General features: G+C 37.1%; 1 protein-coding gene across 1 annotated transcript in view; it reads left to right on the top strand.

Annotated features, from left to right (window-relative positions):
* Positions 1–23,207, top strand: part of LOC140161157 (uncharacterized) — a 47,756-nt gene that overhangs the window by 4,068 nt on the left and 20,481 nt on the right. The window contains exons 2-4 of the mRNA XM_072184590.1: positions 1,570–1,622; positions 3,330–3,382; positions 9,766–9,965. Coding sequence (XP_072040691.1) covers positions 1,578–1,622; positions 3,330–3,382; positions 9,766–9,965 — 298 coding nt within the window. The 5' untranslated portion in view covers positions 1,570–1,577. The remainder of the gene's footprint in view (positions 1–1,569; positions 1,623–3,329; positions 3,383–9,765; positions 9,966–23,207) is intronic.

Here is a 23,207-nt window from a genome sequence, read left to right as displayed (position 1 = left end):
TCTGTTATTGGTTAAGATTACCACCCACATTGATTTTTACTTCATTAACATTCATCTCAGATTCGAGATGAAAGAGGTTGAGTCTATGTGTTAAGATATAGTGGGTCACACAGGTCGTATTCAACTAGTGCAGTCCTTTTTTCTCTGGGTAGGGCAGTCACTGGGGATGTGGATGTGTTGTGTTTTATGCATGGAATGGTATGAATTGTTTAAAAAAGGAATGCAATGCAGTCTAGCCCCATATGGACTTCTAGGTCATGCTGTGCTGTGCTGTGATCATGATTTCATGTTGTAAATATGCAAAAGTTTAAACAGTTGTGTACATGCATGTTATACTTATGGCAAATAACATTTAATGCAGAGCCATACTTCCAATGAAGGTTGCAGGTTTTTGCCAAGTCAGAGATTGTTGAATCCATCCAAATGATCAGATTAATTATTTCAGTTATGACTTACATATTAATGATTGTGTTGAGTGAATTGTGTTGTGGGACTTGTATGTGGGATTAAAGTCATCCATTCACACTGTAACTATGTCCAACCAGGCCCCTGACAGTAAATTTCACTGATCCCCATGTTCTTTTCTATCCCAGCTTGATTTAACTAGCGATTCCCGCTGTTGTTTTGGTTCCACGCCAGCACCCCCGGTACACGCATGGAGGCCCCATCTTGGAAAAGTCGATGGTCGCCACTCGCCAGCACCCCTAACGCGTCCAGCACCATGACTACGCTAACAGTACACGCTCCCGACTGTCAATCATCGGGTCAATCACCTTGAGCTTGACAACGATATCTGAATCTGAATAGACTGTTGCCAAGTCTTTCGTGTAGGGCATGTAAATTTAGGTTAAAATCTCATGATTGAAAGAGTATTTTGTTATTTTCTTCGCCGGGATCGCGAGATTGTTGGTCGATTTGATGTATTTATTAAATTATGGGCTAAAATATCATTAAAATAGCTGTTCAACATTTGTAAAAAAACACTTTATAGCCGTGCATGAAAAAGTCATAAGGGTGGATGCAGCAAGAAACGATTTTACAAGAAATGTTCTTGCTTGAACGCGGAGCACGTACGCGATACAGTGGGTAGAAATCACGGTAGTGTTCCAGGATACGCAATGGCAGGGTAATGGCGGCTTACATACATTGTATAAGTATTTGACTAGGTGTCATATCCAAATATACCTTATCCATGGTCCAACTCTTTGTACCATACCAGGCTGCTGCAAGACACAATATCGCAACTGCAACTGACTAATATTGTAATACATGTACGCCAAATGCTTGGACGCATACTATGTGTCTCCTTGAAAGTCATTCTAAAAGTAGTTGTAGTTTTTACAAATGAATGCCCCCACCAGGTCGTCAGTTGATACATATTTTTTGATCATGGAAATCAAAAACAAGACTTGGTAGAAATGTGGAGAAGAAAAATAATGTAATTATCATTTCGTAGACAAAAAATATCTTACAATGTGTAATTTACATGTGTCTTTGATTTGATTTCCATGAATTTTAACATACATGTACGTATACCATCATATTTCTTTTTTCTCTCTTCATGTATAGGTTCTACCATGAAGAGTATTTTACCAAAATGTTTCATCGTAATTCTAACAATCGTAAGTGAATAGAGAATAATATCATTTGATCATCAATAACCTAGATGCATTTAATTAATAGTTACATTGAAGGCAAGTACTGCCAAAGAGGATTCAGAGTTTTGCTTCCACTCAGAGGAAGCTTAAAGGCATTCCTACAATGCACTATGATTGGGAAATTTGATCAATATAACCTAATTTTAAAGGCAAAGTCCCCACTCCCCATTGCCACACACACAAAATGGTAATTTTAAAACTGCAGCCAACGAGTTTATAGTTGAGACTTATGACTGATATTTGATTTTCTTACAGGAAACATTCATATTGTCCCACTGCATTAATTTTATTCCTAAGTCTCGATGTTTTGAATGTTAAATAATAGGATGAAAACACCAGGTATTTGCACACAATCCCAATGCAAGGTATGATCAACTGTACCAGCATGTGTACAAAAGCCAGACATACAAGGTCAGAAACACCATTGGGTTGTGGGAATGTCTTTAAACATCCTCTGGCTTCCACTGGTGAATCATCAGAATGGGATTGCATAAACTAGGACGGTTGTAGCTGAAGCGTTGCCGCAAACATATCCACACTTAGTTTGTAAAATCCACCAATTATTGGGTAAATTAAGTTTTTGATAACCATATAGCTAATCACCTGTTTTGAAAGCAGGAGGAGACTTGAGCTCGCAGAGACAAATGTGCAAGAGCCAGCAGGGATTCGGATAAACCAATTGCACATTCAGTCCAGTCCAAGTCATGTGCTGGGCCCAGAGGAGACAAAAAATTGATGTCAACATTAAAAAAATTATAGAGATACAGGTACATTTACTGATTGAAGACAGGTGCAATTGTTGTTATGTCACACATACAATGTTTTTAGGCACAGCCTAATATATCTTGACATATTGTTGACATTGATACAGGGTGCTACCCAGGATCCAAGAAAGCAACTTCAAGGTTTTGTATATTTGCTGGCTATGTGGTCTGCTTTATTTTTCATGAACCTATTGAAATGTTGCTGCATCAAATTGAACTATTCATTTATCTCAATGGCGACTTTTTTGCCCGTTCATTTGCACCCTTCTACGTTTGAGATTGGATCAACAGTTTTCAACTAGCTTGCTAACTCTATTGAGGTTGTCAAATTTGCATAGATAGATATTAGGCAGTTTAAAATATATGTGGCATAGTTCTGCAGTGTATCATATTTTTCATAGAAAATGTTAGGAGACCAAACACTAACTCCATCCTGTTGGGAATGGTTATGATGAGTATAGGTTTTTTTTTTCATCAGACATGAACAGTATCCCACCCAACCCCATGATGGGATATTATCACATAGACCCTGTCATTGTGTGCCGTTTAGTAGGAATGGTAAATTATTGTAGGCATTTATATAGCGCCGTAGATCCAGAATCAGACAGATATCAAAGCGCTTTATATTTACTCTGTTGCCACACCATTTAGCAGCCTTCAATAATGGTGCTGTATGGTGCCTACTCCCAACAGCTCCCCATTATACGTCTGAGTAGAGTGGGACAAGTGAGATAGTGTCTTACCCGTCCCAAGGACACACCCATGTTGGCCCTGGCGGGTTTGAACCCACAACCTTGCTGTCATCATAAGATTAATTAATGGGGGAATAAAGCTGTATTCATGTAGTTTTGCATGTATGGCAACATTCCCTTTCTTACTCAATTTTTGGGATGTGTTTAATTTACAGATTTTAATACAAGTAGTCGCAAGCTGCAGGAATGACAATGAATGTGACCCCGGGTGAGTACATATATCATTAAAAATGGAAATTTAACTTTCTGAATAATTTATATTTCATTGTTTTATATTGTCATCATATCATATTAATACTATGCATTTTAATTTTTAAATATATTGTATCAATAATAGTATTTTGTTTTGTTTTCTGTTTGACCCCTGGGCATACCTGAAATACAGTGGTATCACTAAGGGGTCTCCCCAGGCAAAATAAGAACTTATAAATAATAACCACATTGGCAAAAACAAAGGGGAAGTAAGCTTAAAGTTTATCCCATGTCCTTTACACAGTCCTTAAAAGATACCACCATCCCTTGTTGATGCCAATTTAGGTTTAAGTATTTTGCCCATGGGTACTGTGCCACCTTTAGCGTGGTCCAAATTGTCATGTTCTGTTTTCTGTCTTAGATTAAGGCCTGCCATTAAGGGATCTAGAATGAGCGTTTATGGCGTTTCGACAGTATTTTTTGTGGGATATGAGAGCACCTCAGACGTGTCAATTGCATTCTGAATACGAAGCATGTCTTTCTGATATCAAATAATTTTAATTTTTGAAATTCACGATATAATACAAATTTTATGACAAATTATTAAAATTTGATATTTTTCAAATGTTTGATATATAACAGTCCTCGAAGTAAATTTGATAAATCTAATGATATATTTTTAAAGTGTATGTAGCTGGGAGGAAAAGCCGACGATCAATTGAAAATTTTGACCTTTTATATTGAAGATATGGATTTTTTTCCCCAAAAGACCTATTTTTTTTGGTGTTTTTGGGGAGAAAAAAATCCATATCTTCAATACGAAAGGTCAAAATTTTCAATTGATCGTCGGCTTTACATCCCACCTACATACACTTTAAGTATTATAAATCATCAGATTTATAAAGTTTACTTCAAGTACTGTTAAATATTAAAAATATCAATTTTTAATGATTTGCCATAAAATGTGTATTACATTGCGAATTTCAAAAAATCAAAATTATTTGATATCAGAAGGACATTCTTTGTATTCAGAATGCAATTCGATATGTCTGATGTGCTCTAATGTCCCACAATAAATACTGTCCAAACGTTCATACCCCTTCCCTTAAAACAATACGTTCCAAATTTTTCTTCGCATTGCTACAGCGGTTTTGATATGAGAAGCAGAAACATGTATAACAATGCCCCATAGGATAGTACATACACTTCCGGTGTGGTAACCACAAATCACTACGTTTTTGCTCACACAATTTAAACGAGACATATCTTGGGCATTAGATTTCACTGGGATAATGAGATAAATTTGAGCTTTCTTCTGATAACAAAATCTCAGTTTTGATAAACAAAAATGGGGGATGAGGCTGTCGATCGGGCCGTGGGTCTGTTAGCAATGCGCTTAGACCTGTGTACGTAATTGTGCCCTTTTTTACCCTTGGACAGAGAACCTAAAAAGCACAAGGACGCAACTTTTTGCTTGCATGTTGGTAATCAAACACGACAACCATTTATTTCACTTTGATCAGACCCTCACCTGTACCTATGACTCAGCCATGTTATAAAAGATATTCTCAAAATTGAGTGACTGACCCAACCCAAAACTCTAGCGGCACAATGGCCAGAGTTGCAAAGAGATTTTAAATTAGATCAGAAAAATTGAGATGCCAGTGGGCACCGACTACCACTTTATCGCAGCGCCATGTCGCAATAAATTTTTCCATACGACAACACGTGATCAAAACTTGCCGCAGGTGGCCATCACCCAGAGCTTAAATTCCAGGCGTTTGACCCAAAACCCCTTGATCATTAACACACAAAATCATGGCTGGAACATCACAATAAATTAAGGTACTATACGGGTGAATACAGGTCAACTGCTCCCAGGTGACGTAGCCCAAGACTCAACAGGCGTGTGACCTGAAGTTACAATGGATAAATTGTTAATTATTAATGTTACATTCTATAATATGTGCATATATATCATTATCAATAAATCAGAGATAAATCAAAACCCCACACAAGTTACTTGTATTTATAAGGAACTTGCGTAACCCTCCCCCCTCCCCCCTTAAACTTGTTAGTTCACCTTGTTGTAAAATTACATGTACATGAAAGTACTTAATAATCCTCCCCTAACGCACCTGGAGGATAAACTATCGACTGGGGTGAATTATTGAAGTGAACTAGGGCATTCGAAAGTGTTTGCTTGAAAACAAGGAGCCCAAAATCTGATGGGTGTACACAATCATACATATAGATGGGTCTGCCATGCTCATTACGCCTAGAGGAAGTAAAATTCCCGGAATGCACTACAATATGAGCGTTTCCCCCCAATTCTTTCTTTTACCCCATGTGCATACTTGTTGATGTTTCTCAGACATTTCTTTCCAGCCCCCTTTACTATTTCTTCTGCGTAACCCAACCTAACCAAAATATCCGACCAAATTATCCTGGTATTTGGTAACACTTCTCTTAAACCTTGTAAGTTCTGTAGCACTCGATCTTGGATTTGCCATGTTGGGGTAGACAATATATCATTGGTGCTGGTGTGGACAATCAGTGTTGTAGGGAATGGCCTTCTTTTCATTTGAAACAACACTTTACCAACTAGTCCCTCGCATCTGGACCCAGGTTTGCCGAACCAATTAACCTGTCCACCGCCATGCAGTTGCTGCTGTACCGCGTCTGGCTGTACATGCACTTGTTCATTATTTTGTTCTTGTTGTTCAAGTTCTGCAATGACTTCTGGCGGTGGGGCCCCTAGAGCCGCTGGAGCATTACAAATGTACATGTAGATGCACTTCCACGACCACCACGGCCCCTTCCCCGCCCTCTACCACGTCCTCGTCCACGGTTCTGAACTTGGGAACTTGACACAGAACCACCATTCTCCCCGTTGTTGGTATCACTATCACGATTACCAGTCGACATCAGACGCCTAATGGCTTGCGCCTGTGATCTAGTTTGTCGATCTGCATTTCTGTCCATATTATTATCCGCCGCCCGATTTACTTGACGCAAATTAGAACTTGACCGTCTATTCGATTTCTAAGAATTCCGACCCATGATTGATAATTTTATCAGCTTCAGTTCAATAATCTATACCGCAAAACTGTTCTGTCGTGTACGTGTACAACAATTGCATTTCAAAATGAGTTGACTATTGATGGTTGGATACGGCAGCAGTTAAGCTTATCGAATATCCTCAATCACATTCAATCAGACTGGCGGATCGCAAAGAAAATATTTAGTTGTTGTCATGTCCGATTTCCAATCAACAGTGAAAAATACCAACGAAACACACCCCAAGCCCGCGAAAGGCGACAATACCCATTGGTCCGGGTCAAGTAAACAAACACGCTGCCATAACAATTGCCCTCTGACCCAGAGAACAAAATATGGGATCGGTCATTTCTCAGCCAGGGCAAATTGAGTTTAACTTTGTTGCACATCGTTAAACTTTAGTTTCAGCAATCAGACAGACAAAATGTTGCATTGTAGCCTGAGGTATTACAACTTGTTCTACCACTATAAAACACTAAAAAACACTATTTTTTCAGTATTTTTCCTATACTGTGTAAATCACCAACAAATATTAAAGAATTGTTAAGTAAAATGTGTTTGGTGTATGTGTCATTGACTTGGGTACAATCTGATTAGGGACAATCAATCACACATGTTCCAAGGTTTTCACCTGTAAGATGAAAAGCTCGGAACTTGACCCAACATCTCTCACACCTCTCAATTTTTGCACAGCAGCATGTGGTGGATTTCTTTGAGAGGCGTGGTCCTGATTATCCAACTGTCTTCACACAATTTCCTTGGAATAACTCCCCACCCACTTTTCCCCATGATTTTCTCTCCCTTCCTCTCTGTCTGTCTCTCTCTCTTTCTCTTGAGCACCCCATCTTATTCTGTATCTTATATGCTAATTTTACAAGAATCAGTTGACTGAGTTCAAAGAAATGAGCGGTTACATATATTTAATTCTTCACAATTTTGTTTTTTCAGCGATATTTTTCTAAAAAGCTATAGAACGTCCAGTATACCCCAAAAGACCTTTTTTTGGAAAAATGTATATCTTCAATTTGAAAGGTCAACATTTTTAAATGTTGGGCGGCGTTTCCTCCCAGCTACATATATTTTAAGCACACATCATTAGATTTATAAAATATACTTTGAGGACTGTTAGAAGGACATTGTGTGATCCACAGCCTCATCTCCTCACTTTTATCCCACTGGAAACCTCTGGCTACATAATGTTTATGTTCAAAAAAATTCTTGCAGATTAATTCGTTTAGCAAAAATATTTGATTATGTTCTGGTGTACCATAACAAAATTGAACACAGTGGCCTATAGAGTGGTGTAATACACATAGTCATGTATAACTCACAAACGCAAATTCGGAATCAACTGAAACTTTGGGAATAAGCTTTTTCATGAATATCTAATTTTGAAAAATGTCATAAAAAAAGGATGCTAGGATCACAAAATATTCCTTTAAAAATCAAAAATATAAATTTCTAATAATTAGCCATCAAATTTGTACTATATTACTTAATTTCAATATTTTATATCAGAAAGCTATTGCTCGTATTCAGAATGCAATTTGGTGCATCTGATCTGCTGTCAGGTCCCACAAAAATACTGTGCAATGTTGCTATCCGATTCCTTAAAGCTACAAAATGTATGGTGATACCGGGTGTCCCTGAAATACCTGTTTCGTCGGATACTTTCTGTTTTGGGTATTTTAATAGCTAAAACAAAGAGAACTAAATAGTTGATGTGGGTGAGGTGAGGAATAAAACATACTTTTCAAATTTTTACAATTGATTGCTGCGTTCTTGAAATTATAAGGAATTTATGATAATGCCTCATTTTCAAACCATTCCACACTTTCAAATATTAATCAGTGACGTGTATCTGGAGTAGCAATCACTGCGCATCAGACGTCTATTTGTCATTGATCCCTATTGGAATTCATGGAACAGATTGAAAATTTGGCATTTTCGTAAAACTTATATTTCAAGAAAGGAGTGGTCAAAATATAAAAAGTATGTGATAGTTCTTTTCTTCTTCAACCCCATCAACTAATTAGTTATCTTTGGTTCAGGCATTAAAGTAGCCAAAAAGTATCTGACAATTAAGGGTGTCTACGTTTACACGTTTCACGTTTAACCGACCGTAAAATACACTATCCGTTTAGGAAAATCACCAACCGTTTAAACGTAAAAAATAAAATCTTGCGCCGAGATCTAGCGTAGTGAGCGGCGCAATAGCGACCGGGGGTCTACGGGGGACATCCACCGTAACAGTTTGAAGGCACTCAGCAATGCTCAGTAGCCCACCCGGAGCACCAATTTCTGACCGGAAATTTGTGATTTTTGAATTAAAAAAATCCGGATTTTTTGGGGGGCATGTTAAAAAACCTTGAATAACAAGAAATTTAGGGTCTATAACAAACTTTAAAAATTAAAAAACTATATTTTTTACTTTTTTTTTTTTTAACATACGCTTACACGGTTACCGACGGATTGTGGTCCGTTTAAACGGTTAGACAAATAACCGTTAATTTACACCCCTACTGACAAAACAGTTATTTCAGGGATACGCTGTAGTCAAAATATGTTTTTAAAATCCCAAAATATAGGGGTCTCCACCTTCTTGGACTCTGTTGAGGTGCTACCCTGGACCCCTCTAAGGACCTAACTAAAACATTTGTCATAAGTTTCAGAACTTTTTCAGAGGATCTACTTCCATCTCTGCTATTCGCTGACAAATTCGCTGCACATTAGTTTCCATTGGTTACTGGTTCGAGCCTAGGCTCATATACCTATTCCAAATTATGATATGCCATAGGCTTTGTGTTGTGATCATTTTGATCAATGGTTCGTAAAAAGAAAAGTGTGAGCCAGTTGACCTAGCAACAGTGATATTCTAACATGCTCTACGCCAGCAAATTTGAATTCATTTGTACAGTATTCATTTGTAGTCAAGTTAGACTTACTGAAAATGTCATGCTTCTCACTAGATTTTTGATTATTCCACAGATTTTATTGCGATGAGTTTTTTGAATGTGATTCTTGCAAACCATGTGGACCACGATATTCAAATGGCGGCTATGACAATTTCGTAGAGTGGTGTGGACAAACAACATACTGTCCCTTCTGGTGTAATCGTGCACACCCTAGCCCCTCCAATGATCAGTGTCCAGGTTTGTAGTCTAATCTTCTCATATTCTGAATAACAGGGGACAAGCATACCTACAAGGCAGAAGCAAGGGCTACTAATATATAGCTACAGACATGTGCATAATATATGATATGATACTAATATGTCATTAAATTGGTGTCTTTATGTCTTTTATTTTTGCTTTCTTTAATTTTGCACGCCAACATCAGCCAATTGTGCTATTATAATGGGAATTGCATAGCTTGTCAGCCCTGTGCATTAAAGAATGGACAATTAGTAGGAGAAAGGCCCAAGTGTCGGAATGATTATGAGGATAGTGGAGCTGGTATCTGCCCAAATTATTGTCTTCCAGCCCCTCCTGGACAGGCAACACTTGATGCAGGTGATGAGCGTATATGTGGGCGGCGAGGTTTGTATAATTGTTGGAAACATTGTTGCTGTGCAGATTCTGTAGTTCCTGTTGTGGTTATATGCATGTTTCTATTGGTGACATGCTGCTAGCATGTTTTTAATGTCAATTTTACTTGAAGGCAGCAACTAAAAGTAAATGTCAAGAAATCACAAAAGGCCCAACATGTAGTGCTATGTTTTAGGATGTCTTTTACATACTTATGTGCACAGATTTGAGAGACGAACCTTACTTAGTCTTTTGGCTCAATCTACAAGTGAAAACAAACCATGATATAACCTATTTACAACTTGGTGAGAGTATCTAGAACAGGTATCTGCAACTCTGGCTTGCACGCCACTTGTGGCGCAGTGCCGCATTCCAAATGGGACCCAACAGTTAATAAAAAAAAAAGCAAGAAATTTTTGAATATGGATTTATCAAGAAATCATGTCAAAGGAGAGTCTTCCTGAGCCATATAAAAAGGTTAAAGTCTTAAGAGCTTCCAGGGACTCTGCCCCCTGGACCCCCCACCATGGAGTTAAAATTGCCCATGGACCCCACCAGAGGTCCTAAAGCAAGCCAATGATAAACCCCACCTGTTAGTCAATCATCTTTGTTCTCATGGATATGCACTTTAGAATATTATTCTCTACATTTTAAATTGGCATTTTTAAGGAATTCAGTTGAGGACCACTGATCTGGAACATAACAAACTGTTGTTTAGCATGTGCTGACAACATATTTTGTTTTTTCAAAATTATAATTCAAAAACTGCAAAACTAGGCATTTAATTGGGTATTCTTAAAAATGCAGATTTTATTTTTGTGAGTGTCCATGTGACAGATACAGAGATATTCAGTTCAAATTTTAAATAGTAAAAGATATTGATGAGCATACCAAGCAACCTCATAACAAAAAGTAACTTTCAGTCAAGGAAGCAGTTGTACTTTTTGGGGGGAACCAAATAGTGATAGTTGCATGTCACCAATGGTTGTATGTGGTTCCTGTCTGCCTGCTTTTCCTACGTGGAGTGATGTTTCCTAATATTGTACCTTGGTACTCCCAAACCCATGCATGAAATTACACTTAATCATTCGGCTATTCCAGTTGAAACCCTTACACCCCATATGGAACACACAGCTTTAATCTTCCACACAGGGAGTGTGAACTTCAAATGGGGTTGCCCGAATGGGTGACTCCATTTAAAACCTACACCCCTGTGTGGGAGATTAAGGTCATGTCTTCCATAGAGGGTGTATGGATATGAACTGGAATAGTGCACTCCTTATTGTTGTCACTTGATGTTGTTGACTAATTCTACTTCTTGTTTTTGCTGGTGTTATGGGTATTCAATCTTTTAGATTTGATTGTTGTATTTTGTCAGTTTGATGGTGTGAGAAGTTATATAGTGATGAAGTTGCTGGATGCCGGGGCTGGATGCAGAAATATCTAAGGAGGATGAGCAGTCTGTTTGAAATCTATAATTTTATTACGTATTTCTTGGCCATGGTGGAACACTGAGCAACGCTTGTAGCTTCACGAAAACACGCGAGCGTACATCGCTATCGACAAGCGAATTTGACCTCGATCGTGTGCATGTACATTAAATCTGTGCATGCACGTTAGATTAAGTTCACTACCTATTTCACAGATACGCATGGATATTTTTTTCGCCATGTTTTCTAGTTTCGAGAGCGGGACCGAGACTCAGGCTAGCAAATGTCATGTGCCTCGCGCTTGCGCAGCTTCGATAAGCAATGCATTTCATTCACCAGAAAAAGTTGCAGCATGCCGTCAAAAATATAAACAAATAAACAGACGTCGACTGCTGCCCAAACGAGGACGTCACGACCACTTTAAACATACAAAGACATGGTTTAGTAAATAACTAGTGTATTAAAATGTAATAAAACATACTTTGCATTTGTATCATATTTTTCTGTGTGTTTTCCTTTTTGACCAGTATATTTGAACAAATTGAAAAAAATGTGGTAACAAGGTCAAGGTCAAACCACTTTGGTTTAATGGGGGGTGGGAGGGTTCAATTCCCCCATATTCAGGCAATCAAATGACTCTGACCCCCTCAAATGAAACCCCAGACCCCAAACACAAGGAATTTCCCTTAATATTTTGTTGTTGTCACATTTTCAATCATCACAATGAGTCAAGTTCACCTTGCCCCCATGAAATTTATTAAATTTAAAGACCCCACTGGAACAGACCCCCTACTGCCCCATGCCTTATGAAAAAACCCTATTTAATTCACATTGACTGCCCCTGGTTACGGATGGTGTCATCTTTTATTTACACTAAATTACAGTCATTCAGTCATTTAATAAAGGATTTATCTTGGATTAATCAACCCAAAAATGTCAGTCGGCACAAGTGCATCACTGTGCAAGCAAGCACAGCAAATCATATCCAATGTATGGGATTATTTCTTAACAAAGGAAACGGAGCAGCTAAGCTTTGGACTTCCGAAGATAAGAGTGCTATCCAGAACACTATGGAAGCAACCGGGATTAAATCTAGGTCAACCCTCTACAAGATTAGAAAACATGGACCTAAATCTCCAGTGAAAAGAGGACCCAAAAGGAAGCGGATAGTCGACAGCGTAGATGATTTTGATCGAGGTGTTATCAGGCAGCTAATTAGCAATATGTACATAGAGAAGAAGTGGCCAACAATTAACTCAATATATGATGAGGTCAAGATTGCAATCAACTTCCAAGGTAGCAAGTCATCACTAAGAACAATTTTAAAAGACATGGGCTACAAATATAGCAAGAGGCCGGAAAGACTTGTTAAAGAAAGGCCAGACATTGTTGCCAAAAGACACGACTACCTGAGTAAAATGAAACAAATTAGACAGCTTACCAACTGCCCTGTCGTGTATTTAGACGAATCATTCCTCCACCAGAATCATACAAAGTCCAAATGCTGGGTAATTGCTGGATCAGGAGGATTTCTTATTCCAACCGGAAAGGGAAGCAGGTTAATTATTTTGCACGCTGGGTCAAAAGAAGGATTTGTTGAAGATGCTCTCCTTTCATTTCAATCCAAGACGGGATCTAGTGATTACCACGATGAAATGAATGGCAACGCGTTTTTCTGGAATGGTTTACCCATCAATTTCTGCCAAATATACCCCAACACACTGTCATCGTCATGGACAATGCACCTTATCATTCAGTTCAGGAGGAACGAATACCGACGATGAACACAAAGAAAGCCGAAATGCAAGAGTGGCTAACAGCTCAAAATGTAGATTGGTGTCCAACCATGATCAAGGTGCAGCTTTATGCACTTATTCAGATGCACAAACCAAGGTGTACGAAGATGGTCATTGACGAACTGGCAAGATCCCATGGTCACTATATTCTGCGACTGCCCCTTACCATTGTGAGTTGAATCCTATCGAACTGATTTGGGGGCAAGTCAAAGGTGACGCTGCAACAAAAAAAACTCAACGCTCAAGATGGTAGACGTTAAAAAGCACCTTGAAAATGCACTAGCAAATGTAACGCCTGAAAATTGGGCTAAAGCCGAGCAGCATGTCATCAAACTTGAAGAAGAAATGTACAATAATGAAGTCAGAATTGACACAACACTACCGAGGACCAATTGAACAGCTTCAGATTCCAAATTGAAGTCGACGATAGCAGCAGCGAAGAGTCCGACTCGGACTCTGATGAAGATGACGATGCCTATGCCAGTGCACCAGAGTTCCCCGCTTGGAGTTTGAGTGAAGTGTAAACAGGTAAAGTCAGATTATAATTTACAAATTGTCCTTACAATTACATGAAATTCAACATGCATGCACATGATCATCATAGGGTAGTGCGCTTGTACACAATGTTTTTCATGATTTACTTCATTGATTTTGAATAGTGCAAATCCTCGACCTGCTGACCAGTCGAGTACGTGTCGCATAAATAATCCTAAAAAAAAAAAGCAGTCATTTCTTCTGCACTGCAAGTGCAAGTTGAGCTGCTCACAAATACACAATATGCAATCGATCCGAGGTTCAGCAAATCAGTTTGTTGTTTACTGTGTGACTTGCAAGTGTCACTCGCGTAAATACGCGAGTGACACTTGCAAGTCACGAAGTAAACAACAAATCAACTCGACGAGGCATGTTTGAACTGCATTCTTGAGCTAGCTCATGCACTCAGCTCCGGTCAACTGCTTCGTTTTCTCGGATTTTACAGCATATCATAGCGCATACATGTTATGATAGTAATCCCAATCATCATCGAGTGCTCATAGAAGCAGAAACATCTAATATGATCCATGAATTGGTGCAAATATTGTAAATGATCCATTAAATTTCGCCAACATCGCGGTAAAATTATTTACATCTTCCACATGTCTCTGTACTGTACGCCAGCCGTATATCGGCCTGTATTTTAAAGTACGGCGATGTACGTGATGACCTCTGTCAACTAACCAATCACATAACGGCAGGGTTAAGGTCATCAATGATCGAGGTCACTGCGCCGTACAGTGTATAGACGCTTAGTACGCTACATGGACGCAATAGAAGTGTTCCAGGTTGGCCAAGAAATTCGTAATAAAACAGTAGGAGGTGTTTTAAAGAATAAAATCTGTTTCAAGAATAAAACTTTTGGTTTGATGGTATTAAACCACATGATCCTAAAATTGCATGTACTTAAATTTTTGAAAGTATCAAAATTTGATTTGTCTTTGCAAACAATAAGCCATGGTGAAGTTAAATATAGTCTAAATGTTTTCGATGTTTTAATGCTGTTTAATGTAACATAATTATTCAAGGACTTACTCCACTTCCTTGTTTGAACTAAGATACGAGGAGGCTAAGATCAAGTTTTGTTTTACCGATATGCATGTTTTGCATGTGCAGACTTTCTCTTTAATTTTTAAACAAAGCAGTTTTTCATTTTGTCTTGATTTCCAAAACTCATTTTTGAATGCTTTATGCACAATATGACAGGGCTAAAGAATTTTTCTGTTAAACAGTGATTCAAGTTCTTTTTGTTGCCCAAATTGCTGTGTTTTGTGTATTTTGAGCCTGTTTTATAGCATTTTTTGCCAGAAGCACTTTTTTGAGTTTTTCCCTGTGTTTTCATTGAAATATAATCTCATGTCTGTTATGATTTTGATGATTACAATCCAGTCACACAGTGTTCCTTTTTCACTTAGTTTTACCTCACACCATCAAAATATCTTCTTTCCAACATTGTTCCATTACACCATAGTGCAGAAAACATCTCCCATCTCTTCCTGTATCCACGATCTAGTCCATGGAGGCTGAAGGCGGCAATTTTGAAATTGAAATAAAAGCAGAAATATGGAGTAAAAAAAAAATAAAATTCATAAAATAGAAATTACAAAACTTAGAACCAAGTATGCTAAACCTTTGGTGTTTTCAGTATACGATAGCCTGATGTTTGTATAATGTAATGATTATAGTAACTCAATTTTCAAAATGCCTCCTTTGGCCTCCATGGACCAGATTGTGTCACATATTTTCTCCAGGCAAGTATTGTCTTTCCAACATTCACCATAACCTAGACAACATTTCTCCATGTCTTCTTATATATCATCTACTGGGAATAAAGTTAACTTTCAATATCAAATTTGTAAATTGTTTTATTTTGTCAATTACATAGAATTACATTGCTCATTATAACATCAAATCAAAGGGTTTTTTTTGCATTTCTATTCTACACATTTGACACCTGGCAGGTATTGCAGATGGGAACTTCTTGGCACTAATCCCTCAAAATGTCAAGCATGGTTGCCAAAATTTTTCATCCCAAATCATAGATCAAATCACTGAAAAGTCACCCAAAATTTGCTTCTTATCTATTGGTATATATGGAGCATGAACACAGAATTAGAGGAGAATCAGGACTCGACCACCATCTTGATACAGCCATGGAGCAAAAATTGGGGGTATTTGATTTCCCTTGGAATGCGATCGAGGCATTCAGTGTCATGCAAGCACATTTGAAAGAGGTACTTGATGCGATCTGCACACGAATACCAAGATGCTTCAGGTGATACACAGAATTGTTTTCGTTTGTCTCTGCGTACCGTCGGCAAGGACCCGAATACCCCCAATTTTCTTCCCATAGCTTACGGCGCGATTGTACGTGGTGGTATAGGGAGTCCCGGTTCTCCTTCTCTAATTCTATGAGCATGAAGCAGTTACAAATCACTGGGAATATTTTCAAAAGAGCCCAATTGGGCTACTGATTTCTGAGTGTTCTATATTCTGCAGTGTATTTAGTTTTGTCCAGGGTAACCAGTGAGAACCCAGTGATTAACACAACAGGAAAATCAGAGTAATGTGACAGCTTGGTTGTATGAACCAGGATATCCATGTGAATGTACACAACCTTCGTTTCTCATTGTGTGTTTATTTAAGATTTTTCGATCACCAGGAAACTGTTAGATAGAATTACTTTCAAGTAACATATTTGACATTCTAATTATGACAAGTCTGGAAGAAAATAGGCTTTTCCAGAACTTTATTACAGCTTTCCAAATTAAATACTTTGATGTATAATATACTCACCAAATGCAAAATTGGTAAAATAACAAATTGCAACATATTTCACATTGTAGAAAAATAATGAATTCAAGCAATTAATTCAAGTAAATGAAATCTTACTTATTAACTAAGATGTTAAAAATGTTGGAGGTAGCATGTAAGCAATATATTAATGTTTCCCCAAAATGACAAAAATATTTTCAAAATTGCATAATTTTCTTGTACATGTAAGAGTTTTAAATTTGAACACATGTATCAAAGCAATATTCAGTTTTTGGCACTTTAAAAATTAAGTATGTACTACAATATCAGAGACCAAGTGTTGTTTTTTTAACCCATTTTCCACTGTCGTTAAGTTAAAATATGCTTAATTTGAATAGAAATTGCCTTTAGAAATTTGTTTCCGGGATGCAAAGGCAATTTTATTTGTGGACACTGTTGAATAACACACCAGTAAATAAAAATAATTACATGTAAAATCATGTCTCAGTTAAACCATAATGCCAACATAGTATTAAGTAGCCTGATAGATTTGTAGTTTGTGCCCTAGGCTCCTAGCAGATATTTTCAGTGAGGATATCACAATGACCTTGAGAACTCATTGTTTGATGTGTGACATTTGCCAGTTTATGGATTTTTATTTAGCATGATTATTAAAAATACTGCAAAACATCTGCGATATACAAGTTCAAAAACACATAGGGCAAAAAAAAAATTTAAAATGGATGGGGAACATAAGGGTAATGAAATGAAATTTAATGATTAGTTTCCCATCACATTTTTTTCAGTGAAATATGAGGTCATGATTTCATTATTCATTATTTTGGAAAATTTCATTATTGTCAAAACATTTATATGGCTATTACCTATATTGTTGATGAAAGACCATCTCAAAACAGGTATTGATGCTTGGATCATCATTTAATTTCAGACATTTTGCAACAGATTGAGAAAAGATTTTAATTTGTTTTTATTAAAATGAAAAGAAATTTGCAATTTTTGTAATCACCAGAAACATGATGAGGTAATCCCTAAATTTCCATTATTTACCACATCCTCTACCCCTACAACTAAGAAAAACTGCTGATTATGATCAGCAGGGGATGTCAGACATTTTGAGAGTTTCAATTTTGATTATTTCCATCTCAATTTTCAGATAACTGACCTTTTTATGAAAATAATGAAAGTTTTGGTCAAATTGAAAAGGTAATGCGGGCGGGGGATGGGAAACTAATAATTTCATTACATACATGTAGGCCTAACACAGGTTAGGAAAATTGTTAGAAATAGAAACATGTGCTGAATTAATTTTGTGTATTCAAATACCAAACATGAATAAAAAATGAATAATGAAGTTTTATATCTATGAAATAGCAAGTAATTTCTTTTATCCACTTGATGAAAAATTGGCAAACAACATATCCAAAAGATAGCATGCGTATGTAATATTTTGTATTGATAAGCTTATTTCACAATGAGATAGATGCATTTTGATAATCGCTTAGTTAGTAGAGAGGAGTACCAATTTCAAGCAATATATAACTGAGAGTTCACATATAAAATGTCAAAGCTCCACATTGTGCTTGTACTATTTTGCCCAAATTTTGCACAAAATGCCATTGGATCCATTGCAGTAATTTGTTATTTTGTACTGATTTTTTAAAGACATGGGCTTTTAGTCCATATCCATTAAAAAATTATTAAAATGTAAAATAATAATATTAATAACAAAAATTGCATCTTGCATCTTTAATTGCAATTTTTATTTGGCAAAAGGGCAAAAGTGAGTTCTATTGATATTAAGGAATAGAGATTAATTAATCTCTGTTCGTTAACCATTTTAACCAAACTCAAAAGCATCAAACCATTTCACTTGTATTGTATTCATTTACCATCCATCCAATGCTTCATGTGTCGCATTGTCACCTAAATGTTCACAGCATTGCTCTGTATGTATTGTGACATGGTTTCGGTTTCATTTATTTAAACAAATAAACACTTGATAGATAGTTCAGTATCAAGGATAGCCTTTTATCAAAATAATCAATTTTTGTTTTCCATTCTGTTTGCTTAGTTACAGTTTCCTGCAGTACAGTATATTCATGATTAGTTGCTGTGGTCTAACCTTAAAATTGAAATTTTTGAAGCATGACAAATGTTGACATAATTGTGACCTGCTACCACGAAATCAGCGTAAAGTCGCAAGGAGTCAGTCACTTAAAACGCCCTGGCATTCTGCGTTGGTGTTCACTCACCTGTTAAAGCCACTAAGTATGTCTCTATTATGTCCTTTGTGAATGGGGGCATAATGGGTTATTCACGAAGGATAATACTACTGGCTTGTACAGGGTGGCGGCAAACAAAGAACATCAACTTAGTCAGACCAAATATCTTGCAATAGAGAGTTCCCGTGTTTTCAAGCGGAACGGACTACAATAGTGTTTATAACGTGATTCGCACCGCCGTATTCCTCATTCCTTTAATTTGGTCAATGACCCTATTGGTGCTACATTCTACAAAGTAACATTTGCTAATTATTGCGCGAGTGTTGGTATTCTGAAAATTGTAAACGGAGTTTAGGTTTCCCTCCAAGATGGCGGGTAACCCAAAACACGGGAACTCTCTATTACCAACTCAACAAAATGAGTTTAAAGTCGCGTTGACTTACGCTGATTTCGTGGTAGTAAGTAGGTCACAATTTAGAATCATTATTTATTTACTTATGATGATATTGACTCTGCCTTTTCCAAACATTTATACAATACCCCAAATACACAATATACACAGTTGGGCAAAAACGTTTTTATTTGATTTGTTGACAACTCAGACAACAAATATATCTGCCTAACATGTGATTAATAGTTTCCAGGAGAGCACTTTGTACAATGTAGGTCTGGTAGTATGGGTATCAAAGTTCTTTGTACAACAGTTTTCCAAATTACTGTAAAAAGTGCATGGAACTTAGAGCAGTGGCGTAACTAGGGGGCAGGGGGGGCAACATGCCCCGTGCGCTACCGTTAGGGAGGCGCCAAATTGACCAATTCAGCATCGATTCTGCGCCCCTCCAAGCGATGAAAGTCAAAAATTTCACACACATTTCAGTACAAAATCAATTGAAAGAACATTTTAAGAAGACCAATATTCAACTTCTAATAACCAAAATTAATAAGTGGTAGGCCTTATTTGTCCAAAATGTTGCGCGCTATGCACACAATTGTTTCAAGAATTGGGGGGGGGGGGCATTATATGTATCCTTAGCTCTGGGCGCCACAACCCCTAGCAACGCCACTGCCCGCATCCAAGATATTCTTTTTTTTTCTTTTTTTTTTAAATTGATTTATTTTAATTAATTTTTTTAAATTTTATTTATTTTTTTTGCAAAAAAACAATTAAAAAAGTTAGGGTCGGGCCTAATTTTAGGGTAGGTCGGGTTACGCCAATCAAACAATTTTTTTTTAGGCCTAATTGGAATCGGCCAAATGTATTGTGTTTGCAGGACAACAGCAATTGAAATCTTTCAAAGCTTCATACAGTTAAGCAGTTATCAACTTATGATAGTATTATTTTGGCTTTAAATGTACAGGAAACCTTCCTGACAGTTGTTACAAACATTATTTCATAAGCAAAGAATAACAGAATTAGAATTGGACCAAAATTGTATATATTATGGCTTTAAATGGGTGCAAGGAGGTCACAGGAGGGGCATAAAGGAGGGACTATTAATAACTTTGGTTGAATACAATAATATGGATTTCATCAAAGATGTTATAAGCTGGAAACTTTTGAGAAAGATGGGTTAGCAAACTGAGGTTGCTGTAATGATAAAATGGATTAAAGTAACACCATAATACTATTTACTATTACTAATTCTCATATTTATAATATCAAAAAATATCCTTAGGATCCACAACCTATAAGTTCCCCCTAACGCTTTTTGAAATAAATTTAAAAAACCCGAAATGTAAAAAGAAGTGAAAAAACCTGAAACTTTTCCTCTTTTTAGCTGATTTCTTCTTTTTTTATTCCTGAAATGTACATATTATTTGTTATTTTTAGCCCAATTTGATCTTTTTTAGCATGATTTTGCACTATTTTTCTCTTTTTTCAAGGCATTTTCCTCTTTTTTCACAAATGGTCAGTTTCAGGTTTGTATGTTACCTTATTTATTTTACACATCTGGACTACTTAATATAGCATCACACATCGCATTCGGTCATAATGGCACATTATGTAAAAATGTAAGACGTTTTCAAAGTTGCACCTGAGTCCATGGGAGTCAACTTTCTTTAAAAACACATGAAGGCCTGTCCTATTGTATTGTTTGAGAGTTGACTCCTATGGACTTGGGATGTAACTTTTAAAACTGCCTCTTTTTTACATAAGGCCCATTCTCCGATAAAGCGTTCAAGTTTGGTCTCCGGAATGACAAAATGCCAACCACAAAGAATTCATAAAATTCATTCAGAATCGTAAACTTTAATAGTTTAAGAACACAAAACAATGCATGGGTGATTTTTCAACAATACTTCATTTTTTAGCAATATTACTTATACGTATTGGGGGTAACGTATCAGTGGTAACGTATCTGTGAAACCCTTTCCCATCTTTGTCTTAATCGTGCAAGTGTAAAACTGACCGACTTAATACCCATACTTGATCAGTCATCACCCAATGTACTAAAGTCTGGTATGGTATTTGGCTTCATTTATCACAGCGTTTTTTCCAAGGGGAGTAGAATTTAGGTAACGTATCTGTGACGGCATGAACGTAACGTCAGGACTTTTTGCCATTAAAAGACCTATTTTTTTTTACTTTGAAACCATTGTGTTATGTTCCATACATATAATATAACTATGAAGCCTGCTTGATCCATCACATATGAGAACATTCATCTAGCCAATTATTTTCACAGATTGTTATCCATTAGAAATATGGTAACGTATCTGTGAACAATTTTGGCGACATAGTCTGAAAGACCTGTTGGAAAAATTTAATAATCTGTGTTGTGATGATTTATACTTTATAATTAGGGCATGATACCAGCTAATGAAAAGTACATATAATCCATTATATGCGCATGTGTTTAGAGAGCAGGGACACATTATACGGAACACACCTTGGCTGGCGACATGGAGGAAAACAATGGACATGCATAATCAGCTGTATTATTTTATACTTTCTAGGCATGTTACAACCTCTAGCCTCACACATTTTAAAAAGCAACTCCTAAGTATAAGTTATATTAATAAAATTATTTCTTTCTGACGAAACAAGTCTGAATACGACTTGAAACTATGGGCGACACATATTTGGCATTTTGAACACTTTATCAGAGAATGTGCCATAAAGAACCATTGTGACTGAACATAATGATATGCGATGCTATATCCAGATTTGTAAAACAAGTAAGGCTACACATACCTTTTTACATTTTTACATTTCATAAAATATTTCAAAAAGAATTAAGGGGAATTTAAAAGTTGTGGATCCTATATCACATAATAATGCTGTATTGTATAGTTAACAGTAGAAATAGTTATACTACTTTGTTTTATATATTTAGAAAGTGCTAATTAGTGTACTTTATATTAATTTGCAGTGTTATTTATCATAAGCTCTCACTTTTCTATGTCACTTCGTTCCTCGTACTTTGCATTTCTACCTGCATGTCATGTTGTTTTTAAGCTAATTCTGTAATCAACATCAATAAATCTGTCAAGCAAGAAACAAATGATTAGTGCAGTCAGTGACATGACTGACATCAAGGCTTCAAGATAGCTGTTTATTAGCACACCTGTCCATACAATGTCTAAGGCACCTGTACATCGAGTGAATGCTGCGATTTGAAGCTGCACCCAATGAATTTTACACAGACATCACTGACTGCACTTAGCTAAAAGCACTATAATAGTTCTTAGATGTTTATGTGTGTAGTGATGTATGCATAGTGATAGATTTTAAATACCGGTCTCTGTGGTTTTAGTTTTGGGAGAGTTGGAAATTGTTTCTTGTCAAAAGTTAGTTGCTTGAAATTCTGCAGGACAAAGAGTTTTGGGTATATGTCTCAGAGCTCTTTTAGTCTTCGAATATTGGGTACTCTGCCTTGGTATAGTGCAGGCCTTCTCAACTGGCGGCGCGCGCGCCACTTGTGGCGCTTGGAGTTAGTCGAAGTGGCGCATGAAGTGACGCATGTAAATTTACTAGTTTTTTCCTCATCAATTGTTTACAAAAAAGGGGTGAAAATACCATATCTGAGCCTTAAAATCTCAGAGCTTCCGGGGGCGCTGCCCCCTGCCCTGGACACCCGCGGCTGGGGCTTTCACACTGGAACCCTACAGTGGCCATGCGGGCCTCCTGGATTCATGGACCCCATCCGCTATATGCGTTCGATCGCGCACACGCTCCCTCACAAAATGCTCCCTAAACATGTTGGCACTTCATTATCACTCAAATTTCCCAGTTGGCACTTCAAATAAACTAGTTGAGAAGGCCTGGTCTAGTGACATCTATGTGTCCAGGCAGATGTTTGCAAATGAATCTATGTAGTATCTGAAAAGATGTCACCAACTGTAGTTGGCCATGTATATGCTGGGCCACTGTAATAATATGTGATCAGCTCCAACGAAACCTGGAACAAGTTGGCAGACATATTTTTGAGTTATATGCCTTTAAAGATGATATTCCCATAAAAAAAATCAATTTGACTGTGACAGTGGACTTTG

This window comes from Amphiura filiformis, chromosome 9 (assembly GCF_039555335.1).
Source record: "Amphiura filiformis chromosome 9, Afil_fr2py, whole genome shotgun sequence".
NCBI classification, from domain to species: Eukaryota; Metazoa; Echinodermata; class Ophiuroidea; order Amphilepidida; family Amphiuridae; genus Amphiura; species Amphiura filiformis.
This window is presented reverse-complemented; position numbering and strand designations above follow the sequence as displayed.